The sequence below is a fragment of the Triturus cristatus genome, chromosome 2_1 (assembly GCF_964204655.1).
Source record: "Triturus cristatus chromosome 2_1, aTriCri1.1, whole genome shotgun sequence".
In the NCBI taxonomy this organism is placed as follows: Eukaryota; Metazoa; Chordata; class Amphibia; order Caudata; family Salamandridae; genus Triturus; species Triturus cristatus.
In genome coordinates, this window is record NC_140581.1 from 933,045,763 (window position 1) to 933,063,841 (window position 18,079).

At 43.3% G+C, this 18,079-nt stretch overlaps 1 protein-coding gene across 1 annotated transcript in view; it reads left to right on the forward strand.

The window, feature by feature from the left end:
• LOC146866111 (protein prune homolog 2-like) overlaps window positions 1-18,079 on the forward strand; it is a 1,273,164-nt gene that overhangs the window by 1,178,753 nt on the left and 76,332 nt on the right. Inside the window, exons 17-18 of the mRNA XM_085633391.1 lie at window positions 10,678-10,713; window positions 12,072-12,110. Of these exons, the coding sequence (XP_085489517.1) occupies window positions 10,678-10,713; window positions 12,072-12,110 (75 nt within the window). The remainder of the gene's footprint in view (window positions 1-10,677; window positions 10,714-12,071; window positions 12,111-18,079) is intronic.

The window sequence follows — 18,079 nt, forward strand, 5'->3', positions numbered from 1 at the left end:
ATGTAACGTAACTGGTGCTATGTAAAGCGCTCTGATACCTGATTGGATTCGGGTCAAGTTCGCGCTATATAAAACTCTGCAAAAAAATAAAATAAGGGGTAAAGGCCTATTGGCTTTATGTGTTTCATAATAAATAAGTCAAGCTTTTTGATTGTTGTGTAACTTGTCATAATAAACAGATTACACTTGTTACATGTGTCAAAACTCTTCCCAGTGACCTATAACCATTATCATATGCTTGTTACAATAACTAACCCAGCCTTACTGTATTGAGCATAAGCTTTCCCCCAGGGCACCCATCAGGACCATAGTCATAAATGCACAAATATATATATTACAACAATGTACAACCCTTTCAGGAGGGCTTAACTAGGATTCACATTGTGCTAATCTTCTACCCCAAGGTTTTGTGAAAGCAGTAACTAACAACAAACCCCCTGCCTACTGCAGTAAGCAATGAGTTGTCATGTAAAAAAATACAGGCATTTGCACAGTGTAATAACAATGCAGTCTTCAAGGCCTTTTTGTTTTGATATATCTTTTTTCACAGTAAATAAGTCAGGCACACTTCCTTTGTCATACTGCTTCATAACAGATTAGGCTTCTGACATAACTTTTCTCATAGTACCAGTCAGGCCTACATTCTTTAGCATTGTCTTACCACCACAACCAACAAAGATCTATTGTATTGGTAAGGTTTCACAGAAGGAACTAATCATGCATACAGGCATAAAACAAAAAATAAGTCCAAAATTTCAGTTGGTAAACGAATGAATAAAAAAATGTAACAGGGATGACTGCAGTGCATCCCGTCTACTTCCAGATCTTGTTGGTGGGGGTCGCCTACATCAAAACCCTTGCCTATTACAGTAAAGTAATTTCTCAGATTCCATTATACAACATACCTGTCTAAAGGCTTTAGCACACTATTGTAACAACCTACTTTTAAAAACCTATTGGCTTTAACATAAGCTTTTCATAATAAACAAGTCAGGCATACTACCTGTGCCCTAACTCTTCCTTCAAAACAAATCAGAATTATGGCATCTGAAAACATTTCTCAATGAACCAATCAGGCATATAGCATTTATTATCGGTTTTTAACCATCACCATCGGAAGCCTAACCTGCTGCATTGAGCTTCAGCTTTCCCACAAGGCAACTGTAAAGCATACCTCCTTAAATGTCCAAATATTTTCAGAATTTGGATTCCTCAAAACATGCTGTTTTTATCTGGAACCACACTTCTAAATACATCAACACAACTGGGTCGTGGTCATAAAGACCGTGGCAGGCGCACCAAAGAGAATGCCAGGCATAGTTGCTACTCCCTGTGGCAAACACTAATCAATAGAATACCCATTCCACACCATTGTTTTGCTTTTCTTCTAAAATATACAAACTTCAGAGAAATCAGATCAGGACAATTCCCAGGCAAAGAGTTCCTCTGTGTCAAGAAAAACTCTGGGTCTGATCATGAAGGTTCTACTTTCATTACCCGACCAATAGAGTGTCAAACTGTGCGAGCATCACTCCCTATTATGGGCTTATGAGTATGTAATGTTCTGAGATGATTAAGGCCCTGCTGAAGGCATTGCATCCTTCCGTTGCATCCTTCTGATGAAACATGTTGAAACTCATAAAGTCATGATATAATAGCATGGATTTTTAACCTTATGCCACAAAAACACTTGTGCATTAAATGTGACTCATTTGGTCTGTATATAATTTAATTTATTTCTTACACACTTCACCATTCTCTTTAACATGGATTCTAACCATTTTGAGCATACTTAAAATATTTATCTGATGTCCCTATGAATATTAGGGAGGCAACATAAATGTGGCACAGCAGTGCTCTCTATACCATTGAATAAAAGGAGCTAGGAGAAAGTATACTTTCTTCTCTCCTATACTTTTTAGAATTGACCCATGATAAAAGTTAGGAATGTAGGACAGATTAAAGGTACTGCCCACCTCCAGTTATATGAGAAGACCCTCTTTGTTTTCCTCTGCACCCTATGGAAATTGGCAGGTGGATGATACATGTATCCTACCATTTAATAACTCCTTTAAGCAAGTCATGCCCTTCTGTATCTTTTTTCTTTTATTAGGCAACCACATACAGAAGGTTCAAATGCAAGTGAAAACAGCAAGTTGCAGTACTGAGAGTTACATTGTTATGCAGAGAACCACACATTGCCCATTAGTTGTGATCATAAAGTGCGCTAAGAATCATAATTGTGCATTTCCATTGAGATCTTATTCATAGGGATCATTACACGACATGGATGCTGATTTTGTTCATTTCAGAAAGGGGAGAGATTGAGTTGATAAAAACGTATCAAAATCCCTCACTTTGAGTTACTCCAGATCTCTACAGCACACCTATCAAGTCACTGACCTACCTTACTGTCCAATAAATTGGTCACTAGTGAAGTGATCAGTTATTTTCTGTACTATTTCTCTGTATTTAATCGAACCTAAAATATAAGAGCATTATGGATGTCAAGATGGTAAATAGTTTCAGAAGTGCCATATGCTACCACCATGAAAAACATTCATAATATAGATCAACAAATATTGTGTACCCTGCTTACTTTTATTGCAGGGAGCTAGGGTAACCAGTCTCAACTAAAATATCCAACAATGCTCCCTGGACGTATAGTCATTTTTTAAATGGGTTAAACAATCCACTCACAGGAGAGAGCGTGAACAGTAATTGAAATTAATTTTATTAAATTTAAACTTTCATATATAGAAAGATATCCAGAGTCAATCAAAACACCCCACTAGATCTTCCCCATGTAAACATCCATATAACAGTGTCACAAATTTAAAAGACGAATTAAACACATAAAGATGATAGCAGGCGGAGCTCCAGGGCAAGTAAAGATCCATATAGCCTGGGGGCGGTCACTCTTTTCACATTTCCATATAATGCTTTCAATAAAGGTTATGCCCTTCAGAGTACCAGACTGTTGATGTTTCGGTCCCACTCCTCTAATATTATAGGGCCATCCTCAGGATTTGGTGAGGGTAAATATTAAAGGGTACTGTTCTGGAAGATATTGTCCAACCATCTAAAACACCAAATATATATGAATCCAAAAAGACTTGTGTCTTTGAAAGGTCATCGTAGCGAGTAGTGTGTTAGTTTCTCACTGCTTCTGAGTGAGTCATGTGTACTTGGTCTTGGACCATGTTTGGCATCACATGCCTCTTTGAAGATTCCTAATTTAACTTGAGTGGAACCAACGCAGTTCAAATGGACTGCTTGTATTCCTGAGGCTACATCGTCCGTGTTATGTGTTTCATTCAGCAATTCACACAAACATTGCCTTAAATCCATCTACAAGACTGCACACAGCGGCTCAGGGAGACCAAGTGACCCAGGAGACGCACCCGCCTCTGCTAGGCATCCGTGAGCAACGCCTAAAGCCACTGGTCGCATCTTAGCTGTGGCGCACTGCGGGCACTCCTTCATTCCTGCAACTGGACAGTGCTCTCGCCTTTACTTTAGAAGAAGAATTTCTTTCCAAATGTGTATTGTTAATATCTATCGACAGATTAATCTATTGTCTAACGAAAATGAGTGTTTGGAAAGCGGGGTCCAGAGCGGCAACACGCCTCACACCTCATCGTGTCAGGGAGGTGCTGTCGCTGAGTGCTTTTAAGGGCATTACTGCTCCTGCATCGTAGGAAAACAAGTGTTTGGAGAGCAGGGGCTTGAGGGACTGTGTTAGAACTTGGGGTGTCTATCTGGCAGAGTTCTGCACTCTGTCCAAGTAGGGACCCTTATTCTAGTCAGGGTAACAGAGTCACACAGTTAAAATAACCCCTTCTCACCCATTTGGCACGAGCTGTCAGGCTTATCTCAGAGGTAATGTGTAAACCATTTGTACATACACACACAGTAACACAGTGAAAACACTACAAAAGGATACCACACAAGTTTATAAAAATAGCAAATATGTATATGGATAAAACAAGACCAAAATGACAAAAGTCCAACACACACAAATCAAGATATCACTTTGGGAAAGACTACTGTATAAATATAGCTCTAAGAAGACAATAGCTCCAACTGGGCTATCTCGATGTCGTGACAGGTATTTAATCCAAAGTGCAGCGTGAACCGTGTGGTGCATGGGCCGGCCACAGAGTCACACAGACCCCCAAAGTAACAGTACTTTACAATGATGAAAACAAAGATGTTGTACAATGCCGGGGAAGTGATGCGGTGATAGGCAGCATTGGTTCCCTACTGCCACAGGGGAGGTGAGACATCGGTTCCTTACTGCTACACAGGAGAGGTGAGGCGTTGATTCCTTACTGTGCGGGTGAGTTGTAGCGGCATCAGCGACGATGCGTTGGTTCTTTATGACAGTGTGGTGTCAATGAGTCCGGGAGATCAACCACATCGGTTATCAACTCCGCGATGATGTGGTTGAGGTGCTGGTGTCAACAGGTATCAGGACTGCATCGTAAGTTGGGGTGGTGCCTCGTTCTCTTCACAAGCAGTGCCCTTGGCTCTGGCGGAGGCAGCGGTGCGGTGTCCATGTGAAGCACTGTTGTTGGGGAAGTCAGGGCTGCCGTGCAGTTCGGGACAGTGCGTCGTGCACTTCACGAGCAGTGGCCTTGGCTCCGGTGCAGGCCGCTTCCTCAATGACGAAGTTGGTGTCGGTATGTTGCGGAGTCGGTGTGAAGCACAGTTGTCGGGGAGGTCGGGGCTGCATTGTAAGTCGAGCGGTGCATTGTGCTCTCCAGAGGCGATGCCCTCGGCTCCGGTGCAGGCAGGGGCATCGCTGTCAGGGCCGTACATATCTTACCTTTTAAATAAAATGCAACCCTGCCCATGGGGCTACCTTGGGACTTCTTTAAATGTGCCTTACATGTAATAAAAGGGAATATTTGGGCCTGGAAAGTGGATGCACTTGCCAAGTCGACACAGCAGTTTAAAACTGCACACACAGACACTGCAGTGGCAGGTCTGAGACATGTTTGCAGGGCTACTCATTTGGGTGGCACAATAAGGGCTGCAGGCCCACTAGTGGCATTTGTTTTACAGATCCTGGGCACACCTGGTACACTTAACTAGGGATTTACTAGTAATTCACATATGCCAATCATGGACAACCAATTACTGATACAATTTGCACAGGGAGCACTTGCACTTTAGCATTGGTCAGCAGTGGGAAGGGACTAGAGTTCTAAAACCAGCAAAAGCAAAATGCAGCACACAGTCAAAAACAGGAGGTTAGAAGCCAAAAGACGGGGGAAAACACTCCAAAGGTTCCAGGTCCAACAGATTACACACCCTATACCTCATCACGCCAGGAAGGCACTGCTACTGAGCTCTTTGGAGCACATTACTTCTCCCGCAGCATGGGACATGCGTGGGATGCCCCCAGGCATTGCCCAGGTAAATGGCGGGCCAACACTGGGCCCTTCTTTGCCAGTCATAGCCTGGAGGAGGCTGGGCTGGACTGTCCCACCCCAGTTTCATTCGGACTGCTTCAGGTACTGTGATTACATTTTACCTCTACATATAAGCTTGCCATTAAGTCTTGTCTCAAAATGGGAAAGCGTAAGCACTGAAGCAGCCCTTGGCACCACTCTTGATGGCTGCTTACAGAGGGCAGTCGGAGTAATTAGTAAAGACAGTTAGCTGGCTGAGCGTCATTTATTCGTCTCCTCCCTCCCTCTTCCTTGTGCAGCTCATACCTCTCCGGTAACATTGTCTGTTGACATAAGAGCTACAGTTGCCTGTTTTAGCTCAGGGGCGTGCTCCACAAACCCATCAGCTAGTGTCTCTATTGTGGAGCTGGAGACAGCACAATCCCAACCACACCCAAACAGTGGGGGAAGTAAGGGTTCCCACTAGGAAAAGGAGAATAACTGATACAGGTATTAAATCAGAGAGGTTGTGTGCTTCTACTCTGTCCTTTGATGGGACCTCTGAAGTGGTTGACAAGGGCAAATCAATTGAGACAGTAGTCTCAAGGAGAATGTGCTGGGCAAACTGGAGCCAACTTATAAACACCTGGTTGCTATAGAATTAGAGTTAAACAAGATAGATTCTCTCTCTACCACGCAGCAGCCTGTGGCACCATCTGTTGAGCCCCTCATTGTGGCTACAAACCACAGAGACCAGCCCTCGGGCCAGAGATTTTCCCGGGTGAGCTGGCAGGAAGCCACCTTTTATCCAGTATGCTAGCTAACCGACCCAATGTGATTATGCGAGCAGACAAGATTGGGAAGACCAATCTTGGGTGTGGCAGGAGGAGGGGGGTAGAGGACGGAGTGGAGGGGGGGGCATTGGTACGCACAATGGTGGGCCAGGCTTCAGGCATTAAATCAACATAAATGAACCTACCGCCGGACACTTGTCCATATTTGATTGTGTTGTCAAAAGAGTAGCATTGAGTTGGGCAACAATAAACATCTGTTATTCAGTGCCAAGATGCCCTTGGGTGAATGTGCGCTAAACAAATACGTGTTAGGATATGTTATGTTAAATGTACTCTGTCTAGCTGATTGTATAGAAGAGTCATTCACCCAATCCACCTGGGGTGACCGCTCCATTAGAGCGGAGGAGCACCACCCCTCCTCCCACCAGCAGAAAAGAAAACGATAATAAAACAGGCTTTAAACCTGTTTTATTATTGTTTTATTTTAATTCCCTGAACCTGCTCCCAGGACTCTGACCAGTCTTGGGGGCGGGTCCAGGGAACCACACTGCTGGTGAGGGAGTGGTGGGCACTCCCTTCACTGCGCATGAAGTGTTTGGCCGGCCGTCTCAGACCGGCCAAACCCCTCATGTGCAGTGAAGCTTTCTCCAGCCTCAGCTGCATTGCTGGTGCTGGAGAGAGCAGGCACAGGCTCCCAGCCTGTGATACTAGATCCCTATCTAATAGCATTTACACCTTAGGTGATTTGTGTGTGAGGAATGAAATGGCATCTATCAAAATAGTTGATTGTCTATGGATAGATGATGCAGATACCAATGCCGTGCTACCAAGTCCCTCAACTCCACAGCCAACAATCCTGAGCTGGAATACTGCAGGTATCAGGGGTAAGGTAGGTGACCCTGATTGGGGTCAATTTATTGACAGACATGAAAATTGCCTGTTCCAGGAGACATGGGCGGTTGAGCAAGTGTATGTTTTTTTTTAAGAGTTACAGGGTGCCACCTATAAAACCTGTTGCTGGGCACCCTTCAAGCGGGTTACTTATATTGGTACACTCCACCTTATCCTGTCCTATCACTTAATTCAAACCAGGTTCCCCAGATATTCAAGGGCTATTTTTTTCTCATCCAATGTCCAAACCCTTCCTGCTAATTAACATATAGAACAGGAGTTGTGGCTATGTGCAGGAATCTCAAACCCTCCGAATGCTAGACAGAATATTGGTAGCTCACTCAGAATCCCACCACGTGCTTGTGGCAGATGATTTCAACCTCTCCGTTGAACCAAGTGGTATAGCACAAGATCTGTCTAGCTCAGAGGCCAATTACCCTCATACAAAATTCCTGCTCCCACATTTAGAAGAGGGTTGTGTTGTAGCTCCATTTACTACATCCTACTGGATGTGAGACTCTGGAGCCAAATGGGCGATATGTTGGCAATAGAGTGAGATGAGAGAGATCGCAATCCTTTCATACTTAAACTGAAACATTCAATGCTATTGTCCTTTTCTTCTGAAGTGGAAGGACACCAAAACCAGCTAGAAACCATGAACAATAGGAGAACTGTTAAGTGCAAGGTAATGAGTTCTTCATCCAATGCAGTTTCAGACTTATATCTAAACCTGGCCCCCCACATGGAGACTATGCTCGCAAACTGGAGGAACCATGCAATAATCCTGAGTGAGGACAATGCTATGTTTCTAAAGGTGAAGGATGTTTTTACCAAGGGAGCCTTGGGGCGACTTAAATCGATTTCTCAAAGGGAGTGGTTTAATAGGCCATGCAGAACTGCAAAGACCAAGCTGCTGAAAGCAATAAAAAAGGGAGTCACTTGGGGTATTCGGGAAAGCAGGGCCTATATTGGGCCATCTTAAAGCAAGCCAAAGCAGAATGGGAAAATTTAATTTGGCTAGATCTTATGAATGCTTCAACCACTAACAACTAGAAGAAATTTTGGGACCTAGTCAGTCTAGGAGGTTAGAAAGTTGGGAAAATAGGCGAGTCTTCAATCCTACCCTACAAATGTTTCACCCGTTTTGGAACTCTATGCTCAAGCACTTATAAAACAAAGAGGGGTGTTTTGCCTGGGGACGCTAACTGTCCATCAAATTCCAACGCACCTCCAGTAGTCTTCTCCTTAGAGGAAACTGCTTGTGCTGTGCATCTCCAATAGAATAGTAGTGAAGGAGGCTATTCCTAGATCATGGAAGGGTGCTGAGATTGTGCTAATCTTTAAGAAAGGGAAACCCAGCATCCCCTCTAACTACTGCCCAATCAAACTCATATACAATCTATAAGTGATCTTTTGTAAACAGGTTTTGGAGCGACTCCTAGACTGAGGGGAACCATATCCTCTTGAACCTGCAGGCAGGTTTCAGGCACAAAATGGAAAACGGTAGACCTGGGAGGGGTGACTTCTTTCTGGGATTCATTGACCTCCGAGTCACATTTCATTTGGTGCCTAGGAAAAAACTGTGGGAAGTTCTTTGAGGGATGGGGATCCCTCATAACTTATTGCACATACCTATGCTGCTCCACGAAGGAAATTATACCAAGGTCCAGCCGGTGTGGCAATAGTGGGGAACTGCCTGACGCTTTCCCAGTTGAACAAGTTGTGCACCAATGTTGCGTTCTAACAGCAACACCTTTTCTTTTATACATTAACAATTATGTTACTTACCTGTTGAACTGTGTTAATGATTCCCTTTCCCTGGCTGGCCACAAAATCTCAGGGCTTTTTATTTTGCTGATGACACACTTGTGCTGGCTAAAACCAGGAGGGGTCTAAAGAACTTGATCAACAGCTTCAACCAGTTCTGCTTCAAGTATGGTCTTCTAAATTTATAACCTACTCAAATATAGGTAGGGCGAGGAGTGTCATCAGAGCGGGGAATGAGCATTTGGCTGGCAGAAACAGGATCCTGGGAACCACCGATCGTAAAAAGCTCAACTACGATCGCACATAGAACCGGGGCAGTATGTAGGTTCGCTGAAGAAAGCCAATCCTACCGGCTGTGGAAATGTAAAAGCCCCAAGCAGGGGGGGGGGGGGGGGAGCAGCCCTATATGGAGTGGCAGTATGGGATCAATGCAACATGGAGGTTCTGATTGTTGCTGAAAATAATGTTCTCAGAGTTCTTACTGACCTACAGAGGGGAACACCATTAGCACGCTTGAATCTAGGTATCCATGAAATAGCTGTGTTGGCTGCATTAAGACCATTGTCAATCTGGGTACGTATTTGGAGCACCAGCGAAGTGTGTCACCGGGGGACTGAGGGACTGGCACAAATTCTAAGAACAAAACTAGCTGCAAAAATAAAATGACTGCATTTTGTGATAAAGGCTTAGAGCGATCAGGCCCTGGAAATTTTTGGGGAAGAGCCCTGTTCTATTCGACCCGGGGACAAACAAATGGGGGGAAAAACAGGTTTATGAGAAAGTTGCCACTTGCAGGGAGCAACAAAATCACATGGGTAGTTTAACCAGATTCTTTCTATTACACAAATCCACCAACAAACCCGAGGAATTTTTAGATTTCACACGCCGGGCAGGCGCTCGTACAGTGTTTCTACAGTTTAAATATGGGATATTCCCGGTTCCAGCCCTTACCGCCTTATGGGTGGCTGCAATGCTGGGGTCACGTTATTGTTTTTGTTGTAAAACTGTTGTAGAAACAGAAATAGATGAACATTTGTTATTTTTTTGCTCCCTGTACGCCAAAGCCAGAAGCAAGTGTATGGCGCCCCTTTGTCGCACTCTGAGCTTGGCGAAAGAGGAGAAGCGTATAGAATCAGTAAAAGTGACACTTCAACAATAGTTTTATAAGCCGTGTCAAAGTTTCTATATGCAGCTTGGATGACGAGGCAAAAGCTTTTAAGCAACATGATGGGATTGGATTTTATACGGTCTGATCTGGTGCACTTCTGCTTATAAGGATTTGAACTTATTATTTATTGCTGTTTTTATGTATGTGGGACTCAAGTATACTAATGTACTACTTAATGTTTTAAATGTCTTATTCTTAAATTGATTTAATGCTGTTGATGCTGAAATCTTATTTCGAACGATCAACAAACTTGGACTATGTGTCCAGGGAGCCTTTTTAACATTCATAATTGACATTTTCCTGGCAAGCAATGGTTAAATCTTTTTTTACAAGTGAACTAACTTTTTAAAAACCTTTAAGATAGAAGGGAGATTACATACAGGGAAAATCTTTTACGACCTATTGCAGAAAGTCAACATGGAAAATCTTTTACGACCTATTGCAGAAAGTCAATTGTAAAACCCTAACTGTGGAGTGTAAACAATGTAATAGCATCTCAGAAGAACATCTGTGTTTAGAAAAAGTTTGTTTTAATGTGAAACGTTATGCTGGTTTAATTTCCCTGTCATTGTGTATAAGGATTGCATCAGCTCTCTGTGGTTTCGATGTGTCATTCTTTCAACTGCTCACCAGAATGTAACACATTTTATATTGTAAGGTATGAGGAAGAAAGGTGCTTTTCAAGAAGCGTGAGGTAAATGGTTGTTCTGCAGGCCTGCTCCTCTCCATAATAGCGTGTGTCCTTGCTAAGAACTCCCCTCCGTTTGTGGAGGTGACCTCAACAGCAGCGTTGAAAGAGTTTGTTCTTCTTTCTTGTCTGTAATTAGGTGTCTTTTTCCTCTATCAATGCTGTTGAGATCGACCTCCTCCCCTGCAACTGAAACCTTTTTGGCCCAGGCTGCAACTAACTCCCGGGTGCCTCACAAAGCGACCGACTGTTTGCAGCTTTCTGCCCAGCATGCAAGGCCCAGTAACCCCGCCTCAGCGCCTCCATTTGATGTCTGCTTCGAGGTCAGCTCGATATGACTTCACTAAGTGGTCATGAGTTAGGAAACCCCGTGTCGCGTAGAATTTTGAAAACAGCAACAAAATACATACAAGGCTCCAGTGCACCAGGAAGTCGCAAAGTCAAAAGTATAACTCTACGGCCCACGCGTGGACCAGGTGTAAGAAGCACTGGTTGCAAAATACTGTTTGCAATTTGTGACCATTTTTTTTCCGATCAGTGTGGTATTTTGCAAACCGATATATGATCTATAGATCAGTTCGCAAAATACTGAATTTTAGTTGGATGCAATTCAACCTATCTCATGAATATTAATGATGTAGTTCACAAATTGTGAGCCACAGTGATTCACAGCCATCACATGGATAGGGGCCTGCTAGGGTCAGCAGACCACCATGTCTGTGATTGCTTTTAAATAAAGCAGTATTTGTTTTAGGTGCAGCCTGTTTTCCTTAACGGAAAACACGACACGTTTAAAAAAAAAAGAAGAAGAAAAGTTTGACTACCATATTTTAAGACTGTACAGTATTCCATGGGACCAGTAGCTACACTTAAAAAATGTTTTTGTCAACATTCAGGAAGGGTCCCCTGGAAACCTCTCCTAGTTTGTGAATGGATGACCACTACGTTTGTGTAGTCGGTAAAGAATTAATCTTTTGTGATTGGATTTCTTTTGCAAAACATTAATAAATACCATTCAGAATTGATATTCGGGAGGGACACCCTAAACACCCCCATTCACATTAGAAAAATCAGCTTCGGGTTGTTACATATCAAAAAGGCCTTTTTGAGGTCTCAAAAGGCCCAATTTTGCAAATTTGACCTTCTGTCAAGGCAAAATGCCTTCATACATAAGTCTCGAAGAGTGCCGCCCATTTGCATGAAAATGTAGTTTCAAGAACCCTAGAGTGAGGAGGGTGTTTTAGAGCATGCCCCTGAATTGTATTATTTTGCTTGGCTTTGCTTTGCTTCTTTCTTACGCTGTGCCTGCTTCTTCCTTCCTCCTCTGCCTCCCTTTGCTGCTTCAATACCTTGTGTCCCCACAGACTGGATGAAGAACTGAAGGAAACCTCTGAAACCGCCAAGTAAGATTTACTTTTCGAAAACTTCTGGCACATTGTTCTTTTGAGGCATAGAAAAGGAAAGCATGTGCAGCATTCCTTTTTTTAAAGGAAATATTGAATGCAAATAAGTAAATGGGGATATTCTTACCTATCATTGGATAATATTTATCTTCACTTTCTCGTATGAATTTATCCCTAGTGTCAGTAGAAAATCCACAAATGCTTGTAGTAGCCGCTTCACATAATCAGGGCAAAAATTCAGCTGCCGTTCATGACGTCACAAACATTCTAAATTCACAATGTAGATTCCTTTTATTATTATACTATTGCCTCCCTTTTTTCGTGCATCTCGGAAGACCTTCCATTTTCATAGATGACAACACATGCCATACCAACAAGAATTTGACAGAACACTAATTTTACTTTCTGTGGGTCCTGAGTATGGATTACCAGAAAGAGACCCCCCTTTCCTAGGAATATATTGTATAGTATTGTTGAATTTATATAGCGCGTCACACCCCTGAAAAGGTTGTGAAACACTTTGATTTACATCGAGTGCCATTTCAGAGTCCATGGTTGAAAAGGTATAGGTTAAATATTGGACTTTATGGGAAGGGTGCGGTGAAATTTATGAGGTTTAGGGACATGCTGTAATATACTGTGGTGAACACTGTTGTTATTCGAGGTATCCATAGAGAGTCTCTTTCCTTTATAATAAATATCAAATCTGGTAATTCATTGCACGTACCAACCGATAACAACACTCATTATCCTCTGTTGCTATGTCAAAAGAGCCTTCCAGGCCAGGCTGCAGGGTCTTCTGAGGTCCTGTCAGTGCAGCTCTGCTTGTCTTCTTTGACTGAAAGCAGACAGCACAGCTGCAGGAGGGGAAAGACAGTAGGGAAGATGGTGTGGGTTGGATAAGGATGGCAGGTACAGTATTTTTTCACATTTCAAACATAGAAGAGAGGCTATATTATTTATGGCTCCCCTATTACTCCTTTACCCCAGTCGAGCAGTTATAAGCAGTGGCAGATTGTTTTGTGGGGGCCATACATAACATAAAATTATAGATGGGTAACTAAGTTACAGGGATGTTTTTCACATTGGGCTTCTAAGTGACATCACAGACAATTTGAGCTTTGCGCTTGTTGTTTATTTGATATCACTCATTAACTCTTGGTGAAAAACGTTCTGGTAACTCAGACTTACCCGTCTATAATTCTATATGTTCATAAGCATGAGGTACTGCAGAGAGTGTCAGACTAGACAAAATCATGTATGCATGTATTTACCATCTATATTTATGGAGATTTGTATTGTATTGTATTGTATTGTATTGGGGATTTATAACGCGCACAGCTACTCAAAGGAGTGTCCCGGCGCGGGAAACCAGCAAAAGAGATGGAAAAAGAAAAGGAAAACTAATGAAATAAGAAGGTTTTGAGTTGTTTCCTAAATAAGGTGGGATTTTGAAGGCAGCGAAGCTCCAAATGAAGGGAGTTCCAAGACTTAGCCGCCAAATAAGATAGAGAACTACCACCTTTTCTTGTCAAGCGGATTTTAGGCACAGATACCAAGCACACGTTAGAGGATTGTAGGTGTCTGCCCGGGACATATAACGAAAAACGTTTCCTCAAATACCGAGGGCCGTATTCATAGAGTGCTGCATGGGCCGTCACCAAGGCCTTGAAAAGAACTCTAGCTTTTAGCGGCAGCCAGTGTAACCTGCGAAGATGTTGTCTGACGCTAGTGTGCTTGGGTAAATCCAACAGCAACCGCGCTGCGGCATTCTGCACCACCTGCAATTTATCGATAAGATAGCCAGGGAGACCAATATATAGGGCATTGGCGTAGTCGAGGCGGGAGGTAACCAAAGCCCTGATTACCGTTTTTTTCGCGGAGAGAGGCAGCAAGGGCAAACATTTCTTGAGCATCTTTAAAATACCAAAGCAGGTACCGGTTAATTTACTGATTTGGTTAGTAAAACTAAGTTTTTCATCAAACCAGATCCCCAGATTCTTCACAGGGAGACCCGAAGGAAATGGTGGCGAAACATCGACTGGCCAACAGGTATGAAGGAACCCAGGAGGAAAGTCCCCAAAAAACAATATCTCTGTTTTATTTTCATTACATTTCAACTGGGCCGAGTTGAACCAGGTGAACACCGCAGACAGACAGGATCTAACGTGGTCTGTACAGGACTCATACTTTTTCCAAGTAAACAGAAGCTGCGTGTCGTCGGCGTACGCTACCACTTTAGCACCAAAGTCCTCAGCAAGCTGAATAAGCGGGGTCATATAGAGATTGAATAACAACGGACTCAGTGTGGACCCCTGAGGGACCCTTGTAAGAACATCTTGGATGGTAGAAGTAAAAGGAGGGATCCACACTTGCTGGGTTCTGCCGGTAAGGAAGGACTTAAACCAGTTCCAAGCCTCGCCAATGATGCCAAGCTTGTGAAGTCGGGCCAGGAGGAGAGCATGGGGGACGGTATCAAAAGCAGCAGAGAGGTCCAACAGGACCAACATTGCCCTGCCCCCCGCATCTAACGACTCCCGGATAGCCTCAGAGATTTCAACTAAGGCAGACTCAGTGCTATAAGAGGCACGGAAACCCGACTGAGATGGATGTAATAGGCTATGTTGTTCGATATAGGCCGTGAGTTGTTTATTCACAAGTTTCTCACAAACTTTGGCAACACCTGGCAATAATGAAATGGGCCGGTAGCTGGAAAGGGTATGGGGATCCAGCGTAGGTTTTTTTATAAGAGGGACCAGCATAGCCTGCTTCCACGGAGGAGGAACCGTGGCTGACCCTAAAGAGGTGTTAATCAACTGGTTCACCAAAGGATTAATAATCTGGGCCGTGCACGCCAACATTTTTGCAGGGCAAGGGTCTAACGGGGAGCCAGACTTTAAAGTAACCAAGGCAGCAAGAGACTCCTCAAAAGATATGGCAGAAAAGGAGGAGAAAGAAGTTTCAGATGGAGAGGGGGAATAGGAGTCATCAGGCGGCTGCAAGGTCGGCATTGCTGAAGGGTCAAAAAGCAATTGAAGAGATCTAACTTTTGACATAAAAAAATCCGAAAGCTCTTCACGCCAGCTAGAAGAGGGTGCGTGCACATTAGTCAGAGCTTTAGGGGACACAAAGCTTTTTACAATATTAAACAGTGCCTTGGCATTATTGCCAGATAAAGCAATGCGGTCCGAAAAGTAACATCTTTTTGCCGCGGTAATAGCCGCATAATATAATTTTTGAGCTTTTTTCAATTCCATCTTATCAATAGCATGGTAATTTTGTCTCCATCTTCTTTCAAGCCTTTTGCACTGTTGTTTCTGCGATTTAAGCAAAGGCGTGAGCCAGGGGCTGGACAATGGCATATTAGGGCGACGAGGTCTGACCAAAGGCGAGAGATCACAAACCGCCTTATCAATCCACTCGTTGAACTGTCCCAAAGCCAAGTCCAGATCATCCGAACCCTATAGGTGGTCGCACCACGAAGCCTAGACGAGGGAGAACCCTTGGTAATCGTCCACGCAAATGGAACTAAATAATGATCGGACCACGTAACGGGCAAAGGAGGATTCACCACCACCGGCAGACTAGAGCAGACTACGTCAAGCGTATGACCCGCACTATGAGTGGGAGAGGAAACATATTGAACCAGCTTGGCAGAGTGCAATAATGAAAGAACGTTGCAAGTATCATTCCCCTCCGAATCATCCAAATGTATATTACAATCCCCGAGGAGCAAAAAGTGAGAATAACGCACCGCTCGAGGTAAAATCCATGTGTCCAGCAACGTAAGGAAAGAGCCTAAAGGGCCAGGAGGACGATAAAATACATGTATCATAAAATTGAAAAACTGCCAATAAGTGCGGATCAATGTATTCCCCCACTTTATCCTGAACACAGGTGTGGAATGGCCCCACTCCACAGTAGACAATGTTAAGCAACTAGGGTGCAAGCGAGGTGTGATTCCACCCAGCAGTTAGGGCAATTTGTAAATGTAATAAAAACTAAAGTAATGTTCCACCAATGCTAGTGAACCTCCACATGCTTCACTGATGTTTTAGTGGAATCAGGGTTTAGTCTCTGACACATTGGGGTGTACTGGGGCAAAGGTTCCTCACTATTTCATAATGCTATACTAAAATTTGGTTGAGCCATAATGCTTTGGTCTTGCAAGGATTTATGCTCATACTGACAAGGAGCGGGAAGTTCAGCACAGGTGGCTGACTCTGAGCTGCCTCTAGACTGTCTAAGTAAAAGACCGTGGAAAGCCCTGCTTGAGAAAATCTGGTTAATTGAAGCAATTTGAGATAAAGAAAAAAGTTCCATGCTTGTGGACAAAACAACTCTAGATGCTGAATGGGATAGCATCGGTCAGTTGTCTTGTTTGACGGCTGCTCCATCAGCCCTTCTCTTGGAAGCAACCTTTACAATGGGCCATGTGTGATAAAGAATGCCAAATAGCATAATAGCAGAATATTTGAAGAAGAGGAACCCATGCATTTTGCATTGGATCATTGTATTGCCTACTGTTAATACCAGCTGCTAGGAAGCCCAAGTGCATGCCCTGTACTTCCTCGTGCTCAGACCCCACTCCCTCACATTCCTTTTCTTCCTATGTTTCTAGTGTAAGTGGAGTCTTCCTACTGAGGAAACTCTCTAATTGGTCCTGCATTCTGGTTTCTATTTCAAGAGCCTTGAAATCTATCAATGCAGGGCCCATATTCAAAATTTGACTGTACTCAGCCCTTTCTTCTTTCATTGGGGTAAGGAGGGTGCTTGCACCCTTCCCTTATTATTTGACCCCTAAATGCAATGCTACTGTTGGCCTCGCACTAATTAGAGTTTCAAATTTCCCTGTAAGAAATTAAAATATAAGTAGATATGCTACGCATGGTCATCTGTTCTTCTTGAAGAGGCTAGTCACTAGGAATGTAAAGAAATTCCAGAGTGAGATGGTGAGCCACTTGAGGTGATGCCAGGGTGCCAGTTTAGCTTAGCGACAGCAGTGATTCGAATTGCCAAGATGAATTCATTCTTTGACGTGTCCCATGGGGCAAGTGGAACCCTTCATAATCTGCAGTTCACTGCTCCTCATTTGGGTCAAAAGACCCTTGCCCATACAAACTTCTACTTCTTTTCATCTGATTTCTTATCAGCGAGTATATCATTGATCATTTTTCGAGGTCCCATAAAAAGGCTCTGGTCTTCCGTGCATTTGTCTTTGATCTGTTGCTAACAGTTAGATTCCCAGACCTAGGTGCTCAGGAGGTAAGACCACAGATACACTACCACTTACTATTGGTAAACGGAGTTTGGGGCCTCATATAAAGAGGGTTATAGCATTCGCAAACCCTCTGAATCAGTAAATCTGAGGGTTTGTGAATGCTAAAACCCTTGTTCAAATGTGCAAAACCAATTGGATGATTTGGAAAAGGTTTTCCAGATAGCTAAATAGGTTTAAAAATGGTTTTACAATCACTCTTTGGAAGGAGGGTATTTTGGGCATCCCTTTCAAATAGTGACTCTGTAGCAATGTTTTGCGACCATTTTCTGATTGCAAAACTTTGAAAAGTTACAGACTTCTAAGTTGGGGTGGTAACTGATTCGCAAAGGGGAAGGGCTGTAGTTGAAAAAAAAAGGTTTCTTCATGTAACTACAATCACAGAACCTTGCAAACCTTGCAAGCCGCTATGTGTTTGATTGCGGCTATTTACAGGGGATCTCAAATTGCAACCTGGCTAAAGAATATTCGCTGAGCAGATTTTTCTGTGATCCCTGTGATTCGGAATTTTGTGAACGACCTATTTGTACTTAGGTCTGTTCACAAAATCAGAACTGATTCTCAAAACACTGGTGCGCCATTTGTGGCCACCTTTTGGAAATCAATTCTTAATACATGAGGCCTTGGGCCCTCTTGAATGGTTAGTGTTGGGACCGCCAGAGCATCTGCAGAGTATGGAAGTACAGGTCAC